Source organism: Chelon labrosus (assembly GCF_963514085.1).
Source record: "Chelon labrosus genome assembly, chromosome: 20".
Classification (NCBI taxonomy): domain Eukaryota; kingdom Metazoa; phylum Chordata; class Actinopteri; order Mugiliformes; family Mugilidae; genus Chelon; species Chelon labrosus.
Genome location: NC_140353.1, coordinates 547,010 through 574,103, shown reverse-complemented (window position 1 = coordinate 574,103; position 27,094 = coordinate 547,010). Strand labels below are relative to the sequence as shown.

General features: G+C 45.0%; 1 protein-coding gene across 1 annotated transcript in view; it reads right to left on the bottom strand.

Moving 5' to 3' along the window:
• Positions 1-2,135: 2,135 nt before the first annotated feature.
• The window catches only part of npas3 (neuronal PAS domain protein 3), a gene marked incomplete at both ends in the record, with an annotated part of 113,286 nt that continues 88,327 nt past the window's right edge, over positions 2,136-27,094 (bottom strand). The window contains 6 exons of the mRNA XM_084568479.1: positions 2,136-3,796; positions 7,013-7,128; positions 7,508-7,655; positions 15,484-15,590; positions 18,583-18,776; positions 22,817-22,935. Coding sequence (XP_084424605.1) covers positions 2,136-3,796; positions 7,013-7,128; positions 7,508-7,655; positions 15,484-15,590; positions 18,583-18,776; positions 22,817-22,935 — 2,345 coding nt within the window. The remainder of the gene's footprint in view (positions 3,797-7,012; positions 7,129-7,507; positions 7,656-15,483; positions 15,591-18,582; positions 18,777-22,816; positions 22,936-27,094) is intronic.

Below are 27,094 nucleotides of genomic sequence, written 5' to 3'. Positions count from 1 at the left end.
GCTTAATCACACGGAGGGGGGCGGGACGGGGTGAGGCGGGGGGTAATAAGGATGACGGGATGGTAAAGACTTGGGGGGGGGGGGGCTGTCAACTTTAAAAAGGTGGACGGCGGTGACACAGTTTTTAATTATTACTCTTATTCTCAGCTTCTTTTTTTCCTCTTTTTACCAAAAAACGTAGAAGAAGAAAAAATAAAAACATTACAAATGAACGAGGATCACAGTGCTTTTAAAACACTAAACTTTTTTTTTAGTTTTTTTTTGTTTTGGCAACGGAGGCTGGAGAAGAAAAAAAAACACACGATAGAGACCACGTCGTTTAAAGGAATGTGATTCTTTTTCTCTTCCTCTTAAAAAAAAATCATATTATTATTATTTTATTTTATTTTTTCACTCGTAGTTATTGGATTGATTGTTTGACAGATCGATTGATTGAAAATGCACAACTTTATTACAATCTCCTTGTTGATATGTGTTGTTTTTTTTTTTTTTTAATTATCACAGGGTCCGGCGATGAGATGGAAGAGAGTGGATTGTTTGAGGAAAAATCTTGAGGAGGTGATTCTGGTTCAGGAAGAAGATTTGAAGGAGGAGGAGGAGGAGGAGGAGGAAGAGGAGGAGGAGGAAACAGGAAACATAGAAGAAGAAGAAGAAGAAGAAAGTCTTAGAAAAACAAAACAGAACAGGAGCCGGTCGAGGTTTTCAACATTCATTTTTCAAGTTAGCGACACTAGCTAATTAGCCTCAGTCTCACTGAGAATTAAAAGTGATTAAGTTAGAAAAATACAGACAAATAAAAAACAACTAGAGCTAAAAATCAACCAATCAATCGCCTCCACGTTGCCGTGCAGAGCCGAGCCAATCAGATCGGAGAACGTGGAGACGACGCAGCTGATTTAGAGGTTTCGTTTTGTATTTCTAATTTTCCTGAAGGTCTTTTTTAAAAAAAGAAAAGAAAAGAAAAAAATGAAGAAGTTCCCCCTCCACAAAAACAGAAACAACGATCAGTCTGTCAGCGAGCTGTGGGTTCTCGTTTACAGCACCCACGTCAGCCAGCTGAGTCAGGGTTACTGGACGGTCGGTAGCACCACGGATCTGCACGATCGACAGCTAGAAACATGGACGGGGAGAAAGAGTCGAAGGTCGGAGTGAAAGATAAGAGCGACAGATCGAGATGGGAAGAGACGCAGAGAAGGTTGAGTTTGGTGCGAGACCTGTAGGTAAAACTCCTGGGATAAAAGAGGAAGAAGTAACATTCGATAATTCACAGGTCATTACCCGGCTGAGATTGCTTTTTTTTGTTGTTTTTCTTCTTAATGATTTGTTAAAGTTAAATCTGAGCTAGAATATTTTATAAAAAAAGGAAGAAATGAAAGAAAAACAGAAAGAAATTCTCTAAACTATTCCCTCGTTCTCAAAAAAACCCTTTTTTCAAAAGATTATCTCTGAGACCTTGTGTTGGGGCGAGAGAGGCCCCCGACTCTCGCTTTAAAAACGTTCTGTTCAAGCCTTGATCACATCAAGAGACATGAGGAGGAGGAGGAGGAGGAGCGCCACATACAGTCTAATGTCTGGTACAAATCCCTGCACCGTCCTCCTTTAAATACACAATCAGCATCTTCATAAAGACGCAACAGAAACAAATAATAATAAAAATCATCCCCGTCAGGCTCCAGCGGAGTCCGGAGACGATATGAATTCTCTGTAGGCAAAAAAAGAGGAATTCTTTACGATAAAGAATAGTCTGTTTTCTGTTGTTGTTCATTTGTTCAAGAAAAAAGAAAAAGTTGCTGATCGCAAGAGAGAGAGAGAGAGAGAGAGAGAGAGAGAGAGACGAAGAGGAGAGGATGAGGAGGAGGAGGAGAGAGAGAATAGAGATAGAAAAGAGAAGGACATGTTGAGGGTCATTCATGTCTATTACACAAGCTCAGTTGCTCAGATTCAAAGTGCTAGAGTACGTTTGTCGTCCACTTCCTGTCCTTTCTCCCCTCTCGGAAAAACACAGTGCTGCACCGTGTGGATAAAAGAAAGTAAAGTAAACGAGTCTTTCATAGTTTTTACTAGTGAGCAGTCTTTGACTTTGACACAGTTGTCGATTCCGGAAAACACAGTAAAGCGGTCGTGGATGGTCTGCGTTAATCCTCCTTCCTCTCCAGGCTCGTCTGCGTCGTGTGGATGCCGTTGCTGTACACCGGGAACGGCAGCGTCGAGAAGAGTCCCTCCGCCGTGGTGAAGACGTTGGTCGGCATCTGGCCTCCCAGGGCGCCGTTGCCGCCGGTGGCTGCCGGGGATCCGACAAACGGGCCGGCGGCGGCGGCTGCAGACATGTTGAGCCTGTGGACGTGGTGGTAGAGCATCTCCATGGGCGTCTTGGGGTCCAGGCCGAATCCCGAGCTGTCGACGAAGTTCATGGCGGCGTTGGGGAGGAGGTTGCCTTGCGCCATGGCCAGAGTGACGTCCGCCGGCGCGTACCTGATGGTCCCCGTGGTGTAGACCCGTGGAGCCGTGGTGCTGGTGGACGCCAGAGTCCCCGTGACCCGGTGCACCAGCGGGAGCACGACGTTACCGGCCTGCAAACGCTGCAGGGCTTCAAGGTCACCGGAGTACAGCAGCGAAGAGGAAGAGGTGGACGAGGAGGAGGAGGAGGATGAAGATGAAGAGGAGGAAGTGGTGGTGGGAGTGCCTTGCTGCTTGTCCCGTGGGGATGCAGACAGAGGAGGGGAGAGGGGGTCGGCGGAGGAGGCGCTGGAAGGAGGAGCTAAGCTGACGGCGCTGGAGGCAGAGGACGGCGCTGAGCTTCCGTTGTAAGGAGGCTTCCTCGCCCCCCCTGCTCCTCCCTCGGTTCCAGGAGGGGTGAGGACGGAGTCGGGAATGGCTACCTGGAGGGAGCCCCCCTGCGGCGAGGGGAAGGTCTCGTGACTCCCCGGAGCGGCCGGCTTGGAGGTCATGCTGTACGGGGACTCGTTTCTGGAGATCTCTCTGTTGGGGGGGTAGTTCCAGATGCTGCTGTCGTTGTCAAAGTTGATCGGTTCTGTCATCTCCGTCTTGATCTTCAGACCCGAGGACGTCACGCCTGTGCTGTTTGGGGAGCCGGAGGAGGCCAGGAGGAGGGCGGAGGAGGTGGCCGACGGAGCCTGGGAGGGGTCGACCAGCGGAGCGGCGTCTCCTATGGCGCCGGGGCTGGGCGTGGGCGAGGACAGACGGAGCCTCCTGCTTCTCGACCCGTCCCATTTCTGCACTTTCCTCCTCTTCCGCCGTTTCTGGAGCTTATTTCCGGCGTTGGAACTGTCACAGTCTTGCACACATCCGTCCTCCTCCTCATCCTCCTCTTCATCCTCCTCCTCCTCTTCCTCCTCCTCCTCCTCAGATGAAGAAGTTTGTGAGTTGTGCAGCTGTGCTTCTTCCCCCTCTCCGTAGTGCTCTACTTTAATATGAAGCCCTCCCAGATTACCCAGTCCACCGATGGCGCCCAGTCCTCCTAACCCTCCAAGTCCCGTTAAGCTTCCCAACCGTCCGCCTCCGCCTCCGCCACCACCACCTCCTCCTCCTCCGCCTCCTCCGCCTTCTCCCGTCCTGGCCACCTCTTGCTCCTCCCCCTCTCCGTCTGACGGTTCCAGGCTGTCGTCGCTGTCCTGGCTCTCGGGGTTACTCGAGCTGTCCCCTTCTTCCTGCCGCTTCATTTCCTGTTCAGAGGAGCAATGTGGTTGCTGCTGTTGACGTTTACTGTCCGCCTCCGGGTCGTCGCTGCGCTCGGCTTGGTGGCTCGGCTTCCCCTCGGACTTGGCGTTCTCGTTGTCTGTTGAGAAGAAGAAGAAGAAGGAGGAGGAGGTGTTAGAATAACCCTGGAGCCATGATATGACAATGTGGGTCTAGGAGTGGAAACGACATTTGGTTGACTGCTTCAGACTGAGATACTAGACACCTGATGGACTGACATGACCCACGGTGCCCAGAGGGGGAACCTCTGTGAGGACTTTTCCTTTTCCCTATATGGGATCATGAATATTTACGGTAGATTTCACAGCAGTGCATCCAATAATGAGGTAGTTGGGACAAACTGGAGCAAGAGCGGCCAACGTTTGAATACCTGTACAATGAAAGCTCAGGTGTTCCTCCTGTCCTGTGTGCATGCACAGTGTTGTGTAATGTTGTGTAGTGTTGTGTAGCTGCTGCTGTTCAGGCATGTTGGCTCTGTCCAGCCCATTAAACACACAATACACACACACTTTAAACTCTGCCAGCGCACACTACGGCCAGCGGCTGCCCAGCTGGCAGCGCTCAGATTCCCTAATGGCAGCCGAAATGTCGACTCGATTGCTTTGTCTGGGGGGGTTGGGGGAGGGAGGGGGGACTTGCATCTCCATTAAGTGTGCTTCCCAAGAAAAAATAGATTTATTCTCAGACTGGAAATAATAAAAAACTGGTCCAGCTGAGAGTTCCTCAGGCCTGAGGGAGAGTTAGGCTTTGGTTTATTGATTTATAAAATGGAACGTATCAGGATTTTTTGGGTGTAGAACGAGATCTAACGGGGACAGGCGTTACAGGAAGTACAAACTGAAATACTGATTGATCAATTTGGGCTTAGACCATTACGAGCTGAGACACAATGTGGTGTTTGTTGGCTTAAAGTAAGGATAGATTTAATTCTGCTGCCCCCCAGCATATATTTGATTATATCTGTGAAGGTTCTCAGTCGTCAACATCAAAGCTGAAACAAACTCATCTGGACTTGTTATGCCCACATCTGTGGGTGGAGTCCACCTGAAGGTCACATGACTTAGAGTCTAGAACAACCTGAGACTCACCTGTGTTCAGATTCATCCAGTTCCAGGTGAGTCTCAAGTCGTTCCAGATTAAACGTCTCCCAGAAACCCAACAGGACTCTGGGAAGCTAGGGGGTGCTACTATTAGCTGGGAGGCTAGGAAGCTAGAATGAGTTTCTGTTAGCTGGGAAGCTAGGATACTAGAAGAGATAACATTAGATAGGAGTCTAGGAAGCTGGCCTTAGGCAGATGTGTTCCTCCATATGAGCAGCGTTCTGGTTCTGGTTCTGCTCAAGTTTTCTTCCTGTTAAAAGAGTTTTTCCTGCCACCATTGCCCTCAGTCTTGCTCTGGGGGTTGCAGGCCAGGTTTTCAGACCGGATGTTGTAAAGCGTCTTGAAACAATTTCTATTGTTATTGACACTATATAAATAAAATTTAATTGAACTGAAGCTAGGAAGAGTTACTGTTAGCTAGGAAGCTAGGAGCCCAAAATGATCAATCAGTATCTGTACTTCCTGGAACGTCCGTCCCCACCTTAATAAGATTTGATGTTTGGGTGAAGTGTCGTCAACCATCAACACGTCCAGTTGCCCTTGTTTTGTGTTTTTGGTCATACTTTCAAAGATCCATCAAATCCCTCATTTTTATCCAAATACACAAAAAGAGGACGAATGTCCGGCGACATGAAGCACAACCATGAACGCTGCACAAGTTTTACCTCAGCACAACTCACACTAGCAGTGATTCAAGTACTCGAATGTTCATTTTGGATCCTTTTCATACGTGACACATGTAAAAAAGTTTAAAACAAATGCCATAAATTTAACTTTGCTCCCGTTACACTTTGCGTCGTGGTAACCTGTCTCTGCGTCCAGCTGCCTAAATCATCAGCTGAAAAACAAAGCACTTGTGGCTGAAGCTGCCCGATCACATAAAGCTTCACTTTTACTAGGTCTTTATAAATAAAATAAAATAAGTGTATTTCTTTTCAGGTTCACATCTTCTCTGGCACTGCACAGGCTGCATCTTAACAGAACAAAGGTCGAAGGTCAGATATCTCATTTTAGATTACGTTGACCGGGAGCACCTCGGGCCTGTTGGAGCCCGGCGGAAGCTGGCGGCGTCCTGCAGCAGCTGGCATCGGTTTACAGCCGCCAGCGTGCCAGGATGTCTCTGCTCCAGCGGAATAACAGCTGGCACTGATTCCCATCATGCCAACACAGGCTGCAGGACTTGATAATATTATGCTCAAGGTGGAGGATCTGTCTTGGTTTAAATTCAGCTATAGTGGCGACGCGTGAGCTTTGTCTCCTTGCTTTGTATTTCTGGGTCTGAATTCAGATGTTGGTGTTTTTTAACATCTAATTTATTTGTCTGTGTGTTTATGTTCATCTCTGTGTTCCAGATTAAATAATGTCAAACCTTCTGGTTCTGTATGAGAAGTGAAGCTGAAATAATGAAACAGCTACTGTTAGCTGGGAGGCTAGGAAGCTAGGAAGAGCTACTGTTAGCTGGGAGGCTAGGAAGCTAGGAAGAGCTACTGTTAGCTGGGAGGCTAGGATGCTAGGAAGAGCTACTGTTAGCTGGGAGGCTAGGAAGCTAGGAAGAGCTACTAGAGCTGTCCTCTCCTGAATCAGCTGATCAGTTTGCCTCTTCATTCTAGATCATCATGTTGTTGTGTATATATTTAAATGTTGAGTCTTTGTTCTTCTGTTTTCCTGTCCTGGTTTTATAAACGGATTAAATCCACTGTGTCATTATTTCAGCTGGATTTAGTCTCTTTGTGGTGAATCTGTTGGAGGGAGTTTCTCTGAGTGAAGTTTCCAGGTATCTGCTGGTGTTCTGTGTCGTCAGACCATGTTTTATCGTGTTGTGGGTTTGCAGCAGAGCCAGCGAGCGCTCAGTCCCTGCAGGTGTTGGCATTCATGACCATCCAGCCTGGCGCCGACAAAACACTGGCACCAACTGATAAAATATATTTGGCTTCTCTGATTCACGCTGGATTTCTCTCTGCTGCTTATTCTACAGCTCAAGAGGAGCTTGTAAGGAATCACGCTGGGTTTAAAAAGCTTTTTGTACAAACAGTGACTGTTTAACAAGAACATCTAGTTTCTCCTGTGTTGCAGAACTACCTATGTTCTCTTTGGACTCAGATAACAACTTCTACTATTAGCTTGGTAGCTAAGAAGCTAGGAGGAGCTACCATTAGCTGGGAGGCTAGGAAGCTAGATAATTGTTTCCAACCTACCTGAGTTTTCTTTGGACTCAGACTCAGAGTCGGAGGTTTCCGAGGACTCAGACGTTTTCTCGGGCAGGTTTGGCAGCTGGGCGATGTCCATGGGCGTGTCTTTGTACTCTGGATTACTGTGAAGAGACAGAAGATTAGTTAGTGGCAGAAGAAACGAACATTTATACCATTAAAGCGTCAAATATATGAGATGGTATCCCTGAAGGAATGGTGCAGTAGTATTAAATTTAAAAGATACGGTGTAAGGAACAGAGTGAAATGTGGATGATTGAAGTTAGTTCAGTTTACATCTGTTTCCTCTTTAAGAGGCTCCAGGTTGCAGAGAGTGAGATTTAATTGTATTTATTTGATTATAAATCAGTCTACGATCCGTTATCTCTGATTGGACCACTGAGAAAACCAATCAACCCATCAAAGGTGTGGCTACTTCATCTAGTTAGGCTAGTTTCAGGCAACGTTAGTCACTATGACGACAGCGCAGCATTGACCTCTGACCTGAGGACGTAGTTGACCCAGACGATGTTCTTCTCGTTGGCGTTCTTGGCGTTGATGGCGATGGTGGCGCTGGACTGGATCCAGATGTAGCCTCCGTTCTTCTGGATCCAGCGGTAGTACTTCGTCACACACTGACCTTTGTTCATCACTGGAGGGAGAGAGAGACGTAGGAAGACTTCGGTTATTTCATCACGGCGAGAAAAAGGAAAGAGAAAACATGGTGGACGGACGAGAGAGGAAGAGAAGCAGACATCAGATGTCATGTGACAGCTGGCGGAGAGCTGCTCTGCTGCTGCCGTCATTAATCAGAGCGACACACCGCCAGCCACGATAGGTCTGAAACACTCACACCGTGGAACTCTGTCCATCCCATAATTCACTCTAAAACATGCTGTAGCTTTGTGTTTATATTCTGTATGAATGTGAACGTACAGGAAGCAGAGATGAGCCTCAGATCAACTGTAGAAACAAAATGTGGTGAAAAGTCTGGACGATTCAAAGTCTGGTCTGTCCAGAGTTAACCCGTCCATCGACCCAGACCTCCTCCCTACAACAACTCTGACTCTATAACGTCACTTCCTCCTTTGCAAATACATTCTCACAGTGAACTGGAAAAAGGACAGGACATTTAAATTAAAAGGACTTTTAAATAAAACCTAAATGAATTTCTAATAAATAGATAAAATTATTGATAACCGTTTTTCACATATGATTCTAGTTTCTAGCATTTAGTTTACTTTTAGAACAATAATAATACATTACTGTATCTGGAACATTTCAAACAGGATTCTTTTAATAACCTTTTTATTTCGCCTTTAAATGGAAATAACAGTTTTTGTCCTTGTTCGGAAAGATGGACTGAAAAACTAGTGTCTGTGTCTCTGAATTGATAAATATATATTCTGATTTAAGTCATTTAATCAGGTTTATGACAAAAGATGATAATTATTAAGAAGTTCAACTAAAATAAATTAATTAATGCATATTACCTGATGACCAGTTTAACCATTTAAATGTTTTATTCAAAATTGGAGCAGTTCAGTAAAAGTATGAAGTAACTATTGGCTGCTTCTCTAAAGTAAATGTTCATATTGAAATATCAGTAACGACATAAATTATATTCTAACCTCAGTAAAGATTTTGCTGCAAAGATCTGGAAAGTTTATGAAGCGGCCATTTTGGAAACGGCTGCCAAAGGCTAGCGGCTGCAGAGCCTGGACAGATCCACCAGGGGGCAGATGACCAGGATCAGATGATGTGGGTGGAGCAGAGGTCTCAAGAGTTTAAGCGTTTTATTTCTGTGGTGATTAATTTAAAGTTATTTATAGTTTTTATTATATGTGAACACTTTGTCTTTTCTTCTTTAAGCTCATTGTAAGTTATTATAAACCACATATATTAGATGATGTTCTAGTCAACGAGCTCCTCCAGCTGCAGTACCCTCCCCTCTCCACCAGATAGCGCTGTGTCACTGTGAGCAGAACCTCTGGCCCCCAGGGGGGAGGTGCCCCCCCACCACCCCCCAACCCCCCAACCCTTTGCTCCACCCTGCGACAGCAAGGCGGCAATAAATTTGGCTAAATTAAGCACTAAATGGTTATCTGAAGCAATATGTATTGGCATTAATCAGGAGCCGCTCAAACAGAACCAGTCGGAGACGAGCAGCGAGGCCCGCTAAACTCATATCCTTCTCCTCCATTTAATTACGGACACAAATAGGTTTTTCCACGACAGAGAAGAAAGAGAGAGAAAGTCGGGGGTGATTTATATTTAAAAAAAAAAAAAAAAAAAGAAGGCCAGTAATTAAAAACTATTAGAAACTAATAGCATTGTTTAAGACGACATCCCTGCGGCTGCAGTAATTGACTTTGGTTGGACGGCTGGCGCTCAGTCGTTCTCTATTTGCCTATTCAGAGAAAGAGAGAGAGGGAGGGAGAGGGAGGGGGAGAGAGAGGGAGGGAGGGGGAGGGAGATGGAGGGGAAAATAACTTGTTTGCATGTTAAGGCAGAGATGGTGAGATCACGTCACCTTGAATCTGACCTTGCTTTGTTTGTACAGCAGAGTAAATAACCACACAATGGATGCACACACACACACACACACACACACACACACACACACTCTAACACACACACACACTCTAACACACACACACACCCTATAACACACACACACCATAACACACACACACACTGCGCTGCAGGTCTCCAGAGAGTTGAGTCGGTCGTCTCTCACATGTGAAACCACATCACTGTCGGCTGGTGTTCGCTCCTCAGGACAAAGTAAAATAAAATAAATGTAATAAATAAATGTAATATACGATCAGCTCTGACTATGACCTTCTTCATACATTTGAATTTGGAGATTCTTGCGACAGTAAAGCTCCTAAAACTGGGCTTATACGACTGAAAACGTTTCTTTCTCAGGCTTTAAACTTTGCTTTCTCCTGCACCTTATTTTAATCTGTTGCTTTTATTTACTTGTTTGTTATATATATATTTAATTTCTTTAGTAAGGCTAACATTTGCCTTTTTTACTGAACACATGACAGTAAACATGTTGAATCTTGAACCAGAGCTCTGGTGCGTCTACGTCGTTCTGCAGTTCCATCACTGAAACACAAGGGGGCGACTCGTCAGCTGTGTTGGAGACGAACTGATTAAACTGCAGCTCAGAACAAAGAGAAGAGGATGAAGGAGAGACGCTGAGACGGAGGAAGAAAAATGGCCGACGTGTCTCCACTAACTTCCCAGAACTCCAGGGATGTGGGCGGAGCCAACTTTCTTCACAGCTTCTTCCAAAATATATGAACTTCCCACATCCCACGTTAAAAGCTGATCTGAAATCTCTCTGTTGGGAACTGATTCTGCTCCAGTAAAGATCTGCTGGACCAATCAGATCATGTGGGGGCGGGGCTTAATGTGGTGATGGACAGAAGAGTAATAGTCGTCATACACTTCGTCTGAGTTTATGTGGCGTTGCTTAAGCTATTTCTGTGAGGCTGTTAGCTTGTTTAGGCTAATGTAGCTAACTAACACAAGTGTTGAGCTCTAAATGTCTGGTGGAGAGTTTAGGGTTTTATCGGGAACATCTGTGGGCGGAGTCCACCTGAAGGTCACATGACTAGAGTCCCTCTATGGACGTGTTAATGTCCAGACTCCAGGAGTGAAACCTATGAAGTCCATTAACTTACAAACGTCTGGTTTGTTGCCACCAACTAAATGGAATTCAAATATTCTTTAGCAACTAAAAGCTCCACGATCTCAGTCTGTTCAGACCTCTTCCTCTTCATCCCTCCATCTTTGCATCACTCACTCGCTCATCGGCCACTAATGACACAGAGAGAGAGAGAGAGAGAGAGAGAGAGAGCTGGAGGCTCGCCCCAGGCTGCAGGAGAGAGGGCAGTAGATGAAAGGACGTCTATTCCCTTTTAACGTCCCTCCACTCCACTTTTCTCTCTTCTCTTCTTCCATCCCTCTTGTTCTCTTTCTCTCTCTCTCTTCTGACTGTTCAGTCCGTGTTCATCCCTCCGTCCTGCAGGTGATTTATCGTCCTTTCTGCGTGTCAGGTGACGGAGGGATGAAGGAGGAGAGGAACTTAGTTTCTATTGTAGTTTGAGCGTAAACAGAAGCAGGCGTGGCTCTGTCGCCCTCCGCTGGACGTCTACGGGACAGTTTGATCAACGCTGGACGTCTACGGGGACAGTTTGATCAACGCTGGACGTCTACGGGGACAGTTTGATCAACGCTGGACGTCTACGGGACAGTTTGATCAACGCTGGACGTCTACGGGACAGTTTGATCAACGTTCTCTAAAAACACAACCTTCAGTCAAATGTTTAAACCGTTCCCTCTCCTCCTCTGACCTGACTCAACTTCCTGTCTCAACTTCTCCCAGAGCTCACGTCATCTCATCTGGAATATGGTTTCATTTGATTCTGCTGCTGTGGAGCGTCAAGACTGATGGAGGAGGAGGAGGAGGAGGAGGAGGAGGTGAAGGTGAAGAAGAAGAAGAAGAAGAAGAAGGTGAAAAACAACAAGAAGGAAAAAGTGAAGGTGAAGGAGAGGAGGAAGAAGAAGAAGAAAATGGAAAAGAAGAAGAATGACAAGAAGAGGAAGAAGAAGACAAGTGAAGGCGAAGGAGAGGAAGGTTTTGTGGTGTAGTAATAAACATGATGTTGTATTTTCTGTCCTTTCATCCACTGTGTTTATACCTGAGTGGAAAGTTTCACAGGTTAGTGTGTGTGTGTGTGTGTGTGTGTGTGTGTGTGTGTGTGTGTGTGTGTGTGTGTTCATTAAAGGCCGTGTTGGTCCACAGAGATGAGTTTCTGCTAAATCGCCTCCAGGCTTAAATCCACTGAGCTTCCTCATCTCCGCTCTCGTTCTCTGCCAGACATCCTCTCTCTCTCTCTCTCTCTCTCTCTCTCTCTCTCTCTCTATTTTTTTTAGCGACGTCTTTTTTTCTTTTCTGCATGTAACAAAAAACTCAACTATTTTTCTACTTTCTGACTAAAAACAATCTTTTTCCAATTTTGTATTTTCCCTCTGAACCAGAACTCTTCGTCTCTTCGTCTCTTTTCTATTTTATTTCCTTCTAACGTCTGAAGACATTTATTATTTCAGCTCTTTGTCCTCAGACTTGTTGAGTCAGGACGGATTTTATTGAAGCTGATCAGCTCTGGAGACTGAACTAAAAATTAAACCAAAATTACTGAGAGGCTGCGTTCCTGGAAAATAAAATCTGACGAAGAAAAGTGTAGAAATGCTTCTAGCTTCTTGAATTTCCCTCGGGATTAATAAAGTATCTATCTATCTATCTATCTATCTATCTATCTATCTAGCTCGTTAGCCTGTTAGCCTGTTAGCTCGTTAGCCTGTTAGCCTGTTAGCTCGTTAGCCTGGTAGCTCGATAGCGTGTGGATGCAGGTTCCTGTTGGTCTTAGTATCTGTTGCGTATTGAACATCATCGTGTGAATCCTTCCATCGTCGTTTCTACTTTTTATTTTTCTTTTGTTTCATGGAGGACAGTATGACCCTCTCAGATGTCCTCTGTCCCTCCAACGTCTTCTTCTCTTTCTAATAAACAGATCTGCACCTTAATTCTCTTTGTGAACACGTTTTCTTTAACATGAAGCGTCTCTGAGCCTTTCTTTTCTCTCTCTCTCTCTAAGTCACTGGCTGCCTCTCCTCTCTCTTCATCCCTTTCTCTGCAGACAAATCACTTCCTCCCCCGTTCCCTCCCTCTCTTTGTGAGAAGCCGAGTCCTCTCTCTGCTTCCCTCTGTTCTCGGAGTGGAAACGAGGACAGATCGACTTTGAGATCTGACCCGAGCTAAGACCGGCTGTCAGCAGGTAATGATAGCGACTTAGAGAGCGACGCCTCTTCACAGAGAAGGGATCACGCCTCGTCCTCCACTTAAAAAGAAGCCTTTTAAAATTTAGATCCCTGCAGAGAGAACGAGCTATCCCTCCAAAATACACCTTGATCGATTCCCTAACTACGCGGCTCCTGCAGCTACGGGGGGACGAGAGCCGACCAGGAAATAAATCCCACAGAAGAATCAGAGGCCGTGAGTGAGCTGCAGAGAGAGTTTCTGTCCTGGAGATGTTGTCGACATCAGAGTTAGTTTCAGAGGGACATAGTCTGGTCTCATGATAACAGACACAGACATGTTGACTCCAAACCTTTAAATATTAAAATCTGTCACCAGACGTCATGTAGAACAGGCCAGATAGAACCAATCAACGTAAAGTAACTTTATGTTATTTAAACTACATTACCCAGAGGGCATCATGACAGCTAATCTAAAGAGAAGCCAAAGCCAGTAGAGCTCCCCCTGGTGACTGGCTGCAGTATAGGTCATAGGCTCCACCCCCTCCATGTTAGTGGGCGGGACTAAAGTACACATTCCATACATTTTAAGGTAGTTAATATGTTAACACACTGATCAGCCACAACATTATGACCACTGACAGGAGAAGTGAGTAACATTTAAACCATCTTGTGACAGTTCAGTGTTCTGCTGGGAAACTTCTGGACCTGGCATTCATTGGTGTGGATGTTACTTAGACATGTAGCACCCACCTAGACCAGACCAGGCACCCCCACCCCATAGCAATGACACTCCTTGATGGCAGCAGCCATCCCCAGCAGGATGCAGCCTGACACAGACACACACACAAAAACACTTTAGGAACAACTAAAAAAAAAAACATGAAGAACAGCACAAGGTGTTGACCTGGCCTCCAAATTCTCTAGATCCCAAACTGATCAAGTATCTGTGGGATGATCCACAGAGGCCCCTCCCCTCAAAGACCCCCCCACTAACAACAGGACAGGATTCTCTGATGAGTCCCCACTACTTCTTGTAGTATCTGTCACGGCCCAGTTAGACAGGAAGCTTCAACACATCTGCTGAAATAAATAAAAAGAAGAGGAAGCTGTGAATCATTAGAAAGCTGCTCTGAAATCAGCTTCCACACAATCAGCAGCCAGTTCATAAAGGCAGCAAATTAAAGCGCCCCAAAGAAAGAAGGAGCGATTTGAGAACAATCTGCCTGCGCTCCATTTGACGGAGAGGAGAAGAAGAAAAGCCACGGAGCAGCTCGGTGCCCCATAGCCATCCATTTCTGAAAGCCCCCCTTTCACAGAGGAAATTAATTTTGAAAGAGGAAGAATAAAACGAGCAGCCGGGGTGACTGAAGGTGCTGTATTAGACTACGCTCGACTAAAACCCAGTCATTTAAACCGCCGGCTGCCGGCTCGCCTCCCTGACCTCCCGTCCTCGCTGCAGACAGAGAGGAATAATCTCCCTCAATACTTCACTTCCTTTTTTTTGTGTTTTACACATCCTAACCTCCCCGCTCTTCATCCTCCTCCTCCTCCTCCTCCTCCCCCTGGTTCACGCTGACCCCGCCAGGCCGCCGTAGAGTCACTTCCTGATTGCCACTCAGGATGTTCACAGCTCAGGAACTTTTGGGAGAAGGTAATTGAAAAAGTTTCATGGAGCCTCGTAGACAGAATAAAGATGGACATCGGGACAGCTCCTCTGAAGTGAAGCCAAAACAAGTAGAGCTCCCCCTGGTGATTGGCTGCAGCATCGGTCATAAGCTCCACCCCCTCCATGTTAGTGGGTGGGACTAACAGCGTTCTTATTGTGAACATCTCAAATCTAACATCTCCTGTTAGTTATACAACAACACTTGTTTTTTTATCTGGAATAAATCATCTCACACATTTATTAGCTACAACACGGCCTTTCATAAATTATAACACCAACACTGATCAATAACTCCACCCATAGTCAGCGTAGGATCACCAGACTCAAGATTACTATGAATATTAATGACAAAGACATCATCGTCCCTGACTCGTCTCATCCACCAGTATAATTTATTACGTTATAACTTTATACTGATCCGTTTCTCTTTTTCAGATTCTATATATTGTGGTATATATTGTGGTTCTACACTGACACTATGATATATTCTGTAATAAGGAACATTTTTCTGGCTGGTTGGAGGTTTGTTCGTCTCTAATAGACGACCTTAAAGAAGGACGATGTCCAACAACCTGGATGCAGCCGTCCGTCTCTGACTGTCCTTGCCGTCCTCTTATTATTTGGCCTCGTGCCTGAACGTCAAAGCGTGGAGCGCTGTGCAGCTGTAACCGTCTGACAGACAGCCTCTAAACAGAGACACCGTACCCCTGCAGCTCTGAGAGTCTTACACGTCCTGACATGGTAAGACGACGGTAGACAGATACAGGAGAGACTAAACGCTCTAACTGAAACACAGAAACACAGCCGATGTGTTATTGACTGATTCAGTGTTTCTGTGGAGATAAATGGAGTGAACTGGTTCAATTAGAATTAATGACAAAAGACAGTAATCACATAGTCCCTGACCATCTTAACCAGTTAAGACTCCGTTAGCCAATCAGAGCAGAGTATGTGGTCAGGTGTCGTCGGTACTCACAGTCCAAGTGACTCTGTCTGATCCCCTCCACATCCTCAGCGTGAATGAACTGATAACATCTCTTCCCCACGATGTCCACGGGAGTCAGGTCCATGTAGTCGCTGATCCTGAGGAACACAAATCAGAGTTTAGATCAGATTACTCAAACCACACCTGGTCCCACCTGGTCTCACCTGGTCTCACCTGTCCATCTACCTGGTCTTAATATAAATGTGTCTCCACATGCGTCCCCAGCCAGCACTTGAGATCTGATCCCAGTTTGTGTGTCTGTAAATCAGCAGCGCCATCATGTGGTCAGTAGAATATTGTAGCAGCTGCTGTCTCTAATGGATCTCTACCTACCGCTGGATCAGAACCATCAACAGCTGCTGGTTGACTTGGAGACATGATCCAGATGTTGGAACCAGATGGAAGGAAGGAAGGAAGTTTGCACACCTGGACCTGTTTAACCTGGACGCTAGAGACCAGATCAGGTCTGAACGGGGCCAATGAGTCCTGGGCCAGATTATAGACCACATAAACAGAATCCATGGAGTCCACTCAGTCAAAGGCTGCACCCAAACAACAACAACAAACACTGAACGTTTAAAAGAAGAGAAAAGTTTCTTGGAGACAGCATCAAGGAGAAACATCTTCCAGAGAGGGTTAGGGAGTTTATGGCAGCGTTGGATGACCAGAACATTTCTGGAGTAGAGAACACAAGGTACCAGCTACCCTCTCCACACTACATTAACTTTGACTGAAAGATTTATTGGACTGAATCCAGTCCACTCTAGGAGAAGACAAGGAAGACAAGGACAGACTTTAGGACGCTACAGGAGACCAACTCTAGGAGAAGACAAGGAAGACAAGGACAGACTTTAGGAAGCTACAGGAGACCAACTCTAGGAGAAGACAAGGAAGACAAGGACAGACTTTAGGAAGACACAGGAGACCAACTCTAGGAGAAGACAAGGAAGACAAGGACAGACTTTAGGAAGCTACAGGAGACCAACTCTAGGAGAAGACAAGGAAGACAAGGACAGACTTTAGGACGCTACAGGAGACCAACTCTAGGACATTTAGGACCAGACCAGGGGAGAAATAAACTTGATCAGGACATCTCTCCTTCTGGAGGGTCATCATTTCCAAATAAAGAAGAGAACAGTCTCTGGTCTCTCTGACATCGTTCTCTGTACAGTTCAGATTAATTCAAAGGAAAAGCTAAAGACTCAACAAACAACAGAGTCTGAAGCTGCTCTGCTAACACACATCAGCGTTTAAAGGTTTAATTTGAACAAATTTGCCACAGGATAGACAGAACAATCTCCCCAGTCTCATTCTGATGGAGGCCGAGCAGGAGGAGGAGGAGGAGGAGGAGGAGGAGGAGGAGGGAGACTAATGTCTGGCAGCCAGATAACAGCACACTCTGTTCTTTAGAAAAACCCGTCCTCCCATTTTCTCATTCTCTTAGAAACTCATCCTTAAAATGGATCTGTAATAGCAGCGACGCTTTCTGTCGCTCCGCATTCAATATCATCATCTGCTGCACATTGTGTCCTTTTCTCCACCCACAAAAAAGCAATCTGTCTACTATCATTCCTTCCTCCTCTCATTTTATGATAAAACATGAAGGCTCCTTCTTCTTTTTTTTGCCCTGATATGAATCTCCCCGGTCGGCCGGTTAACTCCTGCGCCAGATCCTGATGCCTATCAGCTTTATCTGGACAGAGCGGAGGAGATAGATCCATCAGAGACACATTTTACTGTTAAACCAGGAGGATTGGGTCAGATTCCTCATGAATAAGAAGCTCCGACACGGGAGACAACTTTTTTTATTTTTTTATTCTTGAACAGGAGGAGTGAGACGTGAATGCAGAAGCAGCCGCTCCGACAGACGCTTTAAGAACCAGAGAGAGATTCTCTAAAAAAAATAACCTCAATTATCACAAAAAATATTTTTAATATATTTTTTTTTTCAAATGCATGAATTAAACATTTGTATGATCTCAGATTGTGATAGCTCAGCTGTTTCTGCACATTAAATACTCATGTGTTAGACTATAATCTGTCTTACTGGATCATTTATACGACGGTCCATCTGAACAAGATGCTTCTATACTGACCTGTTTTACGTAGGTTGATTTTATATGTTAGAATTTATTTTATTAGAATGTTTTGTCCTCTAAATAAAGAGAACTGACGCTGAAACCATCTGAATCTTTGAACTGAATCTTGATGAGTGAAGACTAATGATCTGTGGTTGAATGATAAATCTGTCAAATTACTAAATTATTGACACAATTATATTTATTTTTATCTCCATACTCATTAGCTGCAATTATACCTGAAAGTTAATATAAATTCATGTAATATTTTAACATTAAATTGCTTTATTGTTAAATATTGTGAATATAGATTGTTGTTTTCAATTCAATTCAATTTTATTTATATAGCGTCAATAACAATACAAATCGTCTCAAGACGCTTTACAAAAACCCGGCCTGAAACCCCCAGAGCAGCCTGAAGGCGACGGTGGCAGGAAAAACTCCCTTTTAGCAGGAAGAAACCTCGAGCAGAACCAGAACCAGCTCATATGGAGGGACCCATCTGCTTAAGGCCAGCCAAATCTTATTTTTTATTTTATGTTCATTTATTTTTTGTTACATACGTTATCTATATTATATTATATGATATTATATATTTATCTGTCTATCTTTAATTAATTAATGTTAATATTTGTATTTTGTCAGTTTGATATTTCTGTTTTCACTAAATTCAGTTTTAACTTTCTGACGTTTTTTAATCTTTTTCTTTTTTCAGACACGTCACTAAACAAGACATTATTTATAAACTATGACCAGGGAGGAGAATAAGAAAGAAGAGAAGATTTATTATTACTAAATCATTTTATGTAATCACTGCTTTCCTTTTTTTTTAGACTTCTCTCAGACTGCAGTTCCACCAACAACCACTAGAGGTGGACTCCCCCTGGTGGCTGGCTGCAGTATAAGTCATATAAGCCACGCCCCATCCATGTTAGGGGGCGGGCCAAACATTTTCGGTGGTTGAGTTAGCTCATCTTATCGTGACTGTGGCGTGAAGTAACGTCTGGTCTACCTGTTCTCACAGTACACGATCTTCAGGTCCATGTTGACCCGGGTGACGAACATCTGGCAGTCGATGCGGACCTCGTTGATGGTGGGCGGAGGGAGGGCGTGGGCCACCACCACCATCCCCATGATCTGATTGGGCACGGAGCGGCTGTGCGTCAGAGCCATCCTGATCCGCAGACGGCCCGTGACGTGGATCACCTGGAGGGGAACGGAGATATGAGACGGGTCATCAATAAACATGTCAACCTCATGAGAACCCTGAGATCTGGTGGAACCGGGACGATATCACAGAGACTGAGCCTCCAGAGTCTCACTGAGACATCCCAGCTGAAATAACCAAACTCTGGACCGGGACACACCAAACCCTTAGTCTGGGGTTCTGGTGTACTACGAGAACATCTGGTGTGTCATGAACAGCTGGTTCTAGTTGGATTCATGTTGAATCTGAACTGATCACTCTGATTGGCTGGGAATGTTCTCAGTCGTCCAGGTCGTGGTTTATCCACAAAAACAAAAACAAAAACAGACACCTCTTCTGAGCGTCCCAGCTAACATTAGACTTAGACTTAGACTTAGATAAACTTTATTGATCCACAAGGGAAATTGCTTGGTTACAGTAGCTTAGTTAGCTCTTCCTGTTCCCTCGTTTAGATAATGAATCCCAACTACTGCCACCTGCTGGTTATTTCCTCTCAGGTGTAGACCGTATGTACCAGCTGGTCATTGGTCATTGTCTCTACGGTGCGTTCAAGTGCATGTGTTTTGTCCCAGACACATAGTCTGGGTAGTTTGAGTGCAGACAGACGGATTCAGGCGTCCTCTCTCTTATTCTCTGCTCTGAATTAAAAGTGTGTCAACATTTGTAGAAGACAACGCAACATTACATCAGCAAACTTATTCCAGACAGAATAAATCAGCTCCAGGTCCACGGCTACGGCCAGCCTGTGTGTGTGTGTGTGTGTGTGTGTTAGTATTGTGCAAATGTGTGTAGTAATATATGCATGCATGTGTGTGTGAATATTTATGGTGCTGTGATTTGCATGTGATTCCAGTCTGCCAGGTGGTATACAACACACACACACACACACACACACACACACACACACACACACACACACACACACACACACAGAAACACTATAATGGAGCTTCTATCTTTGTGGGGACCGTCACAGTTTACCACTAAAGCATTTTCCAGGACCCCAAACTAAAACCATCAAACATCTGTCTGACGAGGATTCAACCAAACGTCCCCTCTGTCTAAATTTATCCTCTATCCCAAAGTCTAACAGGTGGACAGGTCGTCATAGAGACCGTTTCCTGTGAAAGACGAGAGGACGACTGTTTCTGTCAAAGCTGAACTAAATAAAGGACTTCTGGTGAACTGGTCTCCTGTTTCGTCCTCTGTGCTTCGTGTCCTGCTTCTCTTTTCTCTTTGATTGTTTGATTAGTTTCACCTGAAGTTCTGCTGCCGTCGTCCTCGTGGTGGATCAGATCGTTAATCCAGCCTCTCTGAGACGGTCACAGAGCTTAGAGAACTCACCGTTCTCTGCAACCATCCCCGGCCACTTCATTAGGTACGCTAGTTAAATGCATTCTGATCTGAATCCCTCTTCAGGACATTTGGTTGAGGCGCCGTTAAACGGTCCATTGTTAAACATTCAGACTTCTAATATAATCTAAAATAAAACAACTCCATATTGATCTCACAGCGTTGCAGCAGCAGACAGTTTAAAGACAGTAGTAGGAGTAGTAGCTCCATGTCCAGGTATCAGGTGTAGATAGTATAAAAATGGACGGTGGAACAGCTCCTCTAAAGTGAAGCCAAATCAAGTAGAGCTCCCCCTGGTGTCTGGCTGCAGTATAGGTCATAAGCTCCACCTCCTCCATGTTAGTGGGCGGGACTTGGGTCAAACTAAAACACTAAAATACACGTCACATAATTTTTTATTCAAAGATGGTTTCTGCCATTTTAGGTAGTTAATATAATGTTGATGAATGTTGGACGAGTTTCGTTTTAGTTCGTTATTTGACGCTATAGAAACAGGAAGTGACATAATGGTGACTACCAGTTGCCATGCCAACTTATCCGTAAAGCGGTCCTATGGGGTCGTGAGAGTTATAAAAAATAATTAAAAAAATAAGTCCAGTGTATAATCCATCATGTCCTTGTAACAGGTGGAGGTAGAGCAGAGCGTAGTATTAATTAAACTAAAACATGAGTGAGTCTGGAGGAAGTGTGGGCGGGGCATCAGTATCACGGCTCCACGTGGCTCCGCCCTCAGACCGTACTGATCAGACTCTGGATCCAAACTCACAAGATGGCGCCGCCCGTATCCCCGGGAACATAGAGTCAGTTTGACCAATGAGAGGAAGAGGAGACGTGGTGTCCATATTTATATACAGACTATGTTATCAGGTCATTAACAGACTCTAGTCATGTGACCTTCAGGTGGACTCCGCCCACAGATGTTCCTGATGAAAACCTAAACTTCCCACCAGTGATTTAGAGCTGAACAGAGCAGTCCAATCAGAAGTGACCCAGACCAGCTCCACATGTGGACTTAGATCAGATCAGTGTTCACACCTGGACACTAGAGACCAGATCAGGATGGACGTTAACGTTTGGTCTGACCTTAATGACTGGAACATTACTTCTATGTTAAACATCAATCTGAAACCAGACATAATCTTTGTGGAGTGGGAACGCAGGAATGAATTTAAACACACTTCAAATAAATCGACACACATAAAAAGTGCGTCTCCGTCTCCACATGCGCCGCGCACATATTGGTCCACGCTAGGATTACAACATTTCCATATGGATGACTTGATCTGAAGACAGATAACACGAGTGTGAGCCGGCGGCAGATCATTTCCTCAAGGAGAGGAAGACAGACTCTCAGAGAGAGGCTGGCTTGTTTAATCCTCCCAGAACATGGAGTTAGCGTCGGCAGCTTGTTAACACGGATCCTGATTTACATCCTCGCAGTAACACAACAGAACAACACGAAGCAGCTGCACGTGTTCACGCTGGAAGGAAATATTCCTGTAACTCAACAGTTCATCTTTCTAAGGATCCTGGATTCTCTGTTAATAAAGTTTCCAGAGCGTCGTCAGGTTTTTACATCAGTCTGAACCTCCAGTGATATGTGTGCTCTCATTAAATCCTCCATTCTGGTTACTTCCATGGTTTCACCAGAGAGTCTGATGTCCTGAAGTGAACTGTTGGAACTAAAGCCTCTGTGCATGAGCAGATTGTTTCAGTCATCATAAACACTCATCAGAGAATAAGAATCTGGACGAAGCAGCTTCCGAACGTTTTTGAACCTAAAATTATTATTATTATTCTCTCTTGCTTTATTCTAAGTTTATGTTGCACACTTGGACACAAAAATGGACTTCCAGGCGTGCACAAGGCTAGGAAGCTAGGAGGAGTTGCTGTTAGCTGGGAGGCTAGGATGCTAGGAAGAGCTTAGTTAAAAATCTGGAAATGTACAAAAACAAGGACATCAGTGCAATGCAGCTAACAGGTGTAGTCTTCAGATGTGCTATACAAGGACGCGAATGCACAATCCCAAATTTGCAAACTGAGATAATGTAGTTGTCATGCAAATAAACATACATCTCACTAAAACTATGCATCAAAAACACATGACAATGGGGGGTGTTCAGTGTGTGTTTGAAATTTTCGTTTTAACTGATGTTTCTGCAGCTCAAGAAAGAAAACATGCAAAGTAAGAAAAAGTCTTCTTCAGTTTGACGACCAGCCCTAACCAGCTGGGACGCTTCTTATTCTGTTTCATGATTCTTTATCAGATTTATCTTTTTATTAGCTCATCAGTTCATATGATGTGATGACATATATGATTAATTTGCAGATCGACGGCATTAAGAAGATTTTATCATTTATTCAAAGCCGTTTGAAAACTTCTACCTGGAAGCATTTCCGTTGTTATTTCTGTATTTTCAGACGTTGGGAGCATTAACATCAGACATGATGTCAAACTGATGAAGACTTTCTTTACAGTCGTTGCTTTAAACAGACTTTTCAGAGCTTTTCCTGGTTTTTTATTGTTTTTCTTTGCAGGTTTTCATGTTAATGTGAAACATTTTGTAATGTTGATTTGAAACGTGCTGCAGAGATAAAGATTAGTATAAAGACTATTTCTGTATGTTCTTGTGTTTCTCAGCCACCGTAGAATAAAATCTGTTTTTACGTAGAGTTGTTCCGTCACCTTATATCCTGAGGACTTGATGTGAACGCCTCTCTTCGTGAGCGTCGACTTCATCCGGACGAAGAAGGACCGTTCCAGAGTGTTGTCAGCGGCCAGAAGACTGGGACTGCTGGACTCCACTGTCAAACACAAAGAACACAAACATCCACACATTCATTATTAGAAAACTATAAAACTAGTTCTGTGCTTTAGAATTTAAACGACCGACTCAGAGGAGTTGTTTTTTATTTAGCAAAATACACAACTAAAACTGAAGCAGCACAACTCTGACAAACGTTTATCTAATTCAGCTTCTGACCCTTGAAATGAACATTTAAATATCCAGATTATTTAATAATAGAAAGTGACTGTACAATCACCTACACAACAAAACTGGGCTAGCAACAACTAAATGTGAATTACTAAAAACACTTATGCCAAAGAAAGATAGGAGGAGTTGTTAGCTGGGAGGCTAGGAAGCTAGGAGGAGCTACTATTAGCTAAGAAGCTAGGAGGAATTGCTGTTAGCTGGGAGGCTAGGAAGAGTTACTATTACAATGTCATAAATAAATCAGATCTTAACATGTGAGAGTCTTTCCATCTATCTACGTCAGACAGAACAGAAACTGTAACGAGCTCAAACATGAGCAAAGTGATTTTAATGGGTGTAAAACAAATAAATCCATTCACTGTGTCAGTCGGAGCAGTCAGCCAATCACAGCTGCTGTCAAACTGTCCATCAGCTCAAAGCAGCTCATGACCATCAGCCGGGGAAATGTCAAAACACGTCAGAAGACAACGACGGGATCCTCGCGCTCAAATTAAAGGTTTGGTTAAAGAGCTTGAAAGCTGCTGTCAAAATAAAAGTCTTCCACAATCAGACGCGGTCAGCTCGCTGCTTTAACCCCGCCTCGTCCTTCACACAGGAAGTGAATTCATCAACGCCTCCCACCCGATCTGTCCAACCAGGGAGCAGCAGACTGAAGGTGAGACGCTCTATTTGTCAGCGACTGTCAGCTTCTAGAAATCAGCTGAATATTCATCATAACTTCTCCATCCATCAGAGAGACTGACACCAAACACCAGAGCTCAGCACGACACGGACGAATTAAAGAAGAAATGTTATTTGTTCAAGTGTCTCATGTGTCTTTAAAAAAAACCTGTTCATTTCAAATGTCTGATCTCTGGTCACGCCCCTCCATCTACCCCTCCATCCACCCCTCCATCCACCCCTCCATCCACCCAACCACGTCCAGATGACTCCTACAATATAAATGTGGTACTTCATTCATTAAAAAAAGCTGGGAAGAGCTGCTACTAGCTGCTAGGAAGCTAGGAGGAGCCACAAACTGACAGGTAGATGAAAAATTAAAAGTTTTGATTGTTTTGTTGCTGTTTTTCTTTTTTACTTTCACCACTTCCTGTTTCTCTTCTCCTGTCGTGGTTCTTTAAGCTGATCGTCCAATCAGAGTGATCTCTCTGACCGACTCGTTCACGGACGCTGACCGACGACAAACGGCGTCCAGCCATCGTCTCGGTGTGTAACGGTCTTAGAGGACGTCAGATTTTGACACAGAGACGGTGTTTGTTGACCCGTCCATCGGCCCCGTGCTCCTCTGCTGTCAGGGCCTTAACGGTTTGTTTCATGACTGAACGTCGTGACAAAACATCTGTAGAGTCGTCAAACGTTCAATAGGTTGAAGAATTAAAATGCAGCAAATGAAGGCGGCTTGTTTCCCCGTCTAACAGCTCCTACACACACATATTAACACACACACACACACACACACACACACATTAACACACACACATTAACACACACATTAACACACACACACACACACACACACATTAACACACACTAACACACTCTCAGGTCTCTGGTGGCGGCGGCGGTTTGATCAGCGCTGATACGTGTTGACAACGTCTAATCTGGAAAAACTGAAAGAAATGAATTAATATGCAAATTCATCCTTTATAATATAAATGTCCTTGAAGGGGGAGGGAGGGGGAGTAAAGGGGGGAGGAGGAGGAGGAGGAGAGGGGGGAGAGAAACAAAGTGAATGCAGAGAGGAGGGAGGGAAACACAAAGAAAACAGAAACGCAAGAAAGAAAGTAAAACGGATACGGAGGGAAAAGGGATCAATGTAGGAATGGAGAGATGAGGAGGAGGAGAAGAGAAAGACAAGTAGAAGAGAGGAAAGAAGAGAGAGGAAGAGAAAAAATAAAAAGATGGAGAATTGGAAAGAAAGGAGGAAGAAGAAGGGAGAAGTAAAACAAGGCCTCCCCCTCCTCCCCCTTCATCCCTCCATCAGAGAAAAACAAGGAGAAGAAAAAGAAGAGATGGAATAACTTCTGTAGGAAGAGAAAAATGACAGAAGAAGAAGGAGAGGAAGGAGAGGAAGAGGGAAGAACTGGAAGAAGAAGAGGAGGATGATGAGGATGTAGGAAGAGGGGGAGAAGGAAAGAGATTGATAAAGGAATAGAGAGATGAAGTTGAAGAGAGAAGAGGAGAAGATGGAGAGATGGAAAAAAGAGGAAGAAGAAAGAAGAGAGAGAGAAATCAAACAAGGCCTCCCCCTTCATCCCTCCTCCTCCTCCTCTCTCTCTCTCTTTCTCTCTCTCTCTCTCTCTCTCTCAGTCCTTCAGGAAATCAGCCGCCGATCTGACGGAGGAATAATGATGATGGAGGGAGAGAGGGAGGACGGAGGAGTGACAGGGGAGCAACACCCCTCCTTCTCTCTCTCTCTCTTTGTTCTCCTCCTTGAATTAATGTGAACTAATGAAGTGAAAGAAGAGAAAGAGAAAGAGAGAGGGATGGAGGAGAAAAGAGGAGAACACTGAGGTAAACTGAAAGAGAAAGAGGAGGATGAGCAGAACGAAGAAGAAGAAGAAGAAAGAAGAGATGGAACAACTTCTACAGGAAGAGAAGAAGATGAAGAGAAACAAAGGGAGTGTTACTCAAGGAAAAGAGGACAAGAGAAGGAAGAGGATGAGAAGAAGAACAAATACCAAAAGAAGAAGAAGAAAAGAAGAGGAGAAAGAGAAATTTGAAAAAAGAGGAGAAGGAAATAAGAGAAGGAGGAACAGAAGCAGAATGAAGAAGAAGAAAAGAAAGATTAGAGGAAGAAGAGGAGAGGAAGAGCAGGAGGAATGAAAAGAAGAAGAGGAAGAGGAGCTGAGGGAGTGTAAAGAGGAGGAGGAGGAGGAGGAGGAGCAGCGTGCGGGGACTCTGAGGTGTTTCTCATTCAGCCCGTTGCCGTGGCGTCCTGGGGGACGAGGCTCCTCCCACACAGATTAGCTCCAGAGGCAGCAGGTGTCTGACGGCTCGGCCGCCGCTCGACTCTGGGACCTAATTATCTACGGCTCTGAAACTTTCCTCGTCTGAAGGACAAACGATTAATTAAAAAGAACAACTCACCTACGCCTCTGATCCGCGGACAATACCCAGAGTGCCGAGGGTTTCTCTCCGCCGCCGCCGCCGCTGCGTACGGCGGAGCGTGATTGGGCAGAAGTCTCAGCGGGACGCGGTATCATTGTCAGGCGGTTCTAATAACGTCTGCGTGGTTCAGGGAGCTCCTTGTGTCCGACTGATAACTAACGGAAACAAAGACGGCCACGACAAGGTCACCACGACCTTCACCAGCCGCCGCCGCCGCCGCCACCGCCAGGCACGGCGACGACAAACACAAGAAACAGAAAGAAACCAAACAAGACGACACGTTCACAACATTAATGAGTCAGAAACTTTAAGAAGATAAAAGTAAACTGACGATGAAAAGACGATGAAGTCACAACCAGGAACCGTCCTCAAAGTCCAAGTCCTCCACAGACTCCTTCAAACATGGCGTCCAAAACTCAAGAGTCCTGAACCCTCTATGATGCTGGAGGTGAAGATGTCCATAAATCAGGACTAGTCTCCATAGACCCTGGTCTCTATGGACCCTGGTCTCCATGGACCTTGGTCTCCATGGACCCTGGTCTCCATGGACCCTGGTCTCCATGACCCTGGTCTCCATGGACCTTGGTCTCCATGGACCCTGGTCTCCATGGACCTTGGTCTCCATGGACCCTGGTCTCTATGGACCCTGGTCTCCATGGACCCTGGTCTCCATGACCCTGGTCTCTATGGACCTTGGTCTCTATGGACCCTGGTCTCCATGGACCCTGGTCTCCATGGACCCTGGTCTCTATGACCCTGGTCTCTATGGACCCTGGTCTCCATGGACCCTGGTCTCTATGACCCTGGTCTCCATGGACCTTGGTCTCCATGGACCCTGGTCTCCATGGACCTTGGTC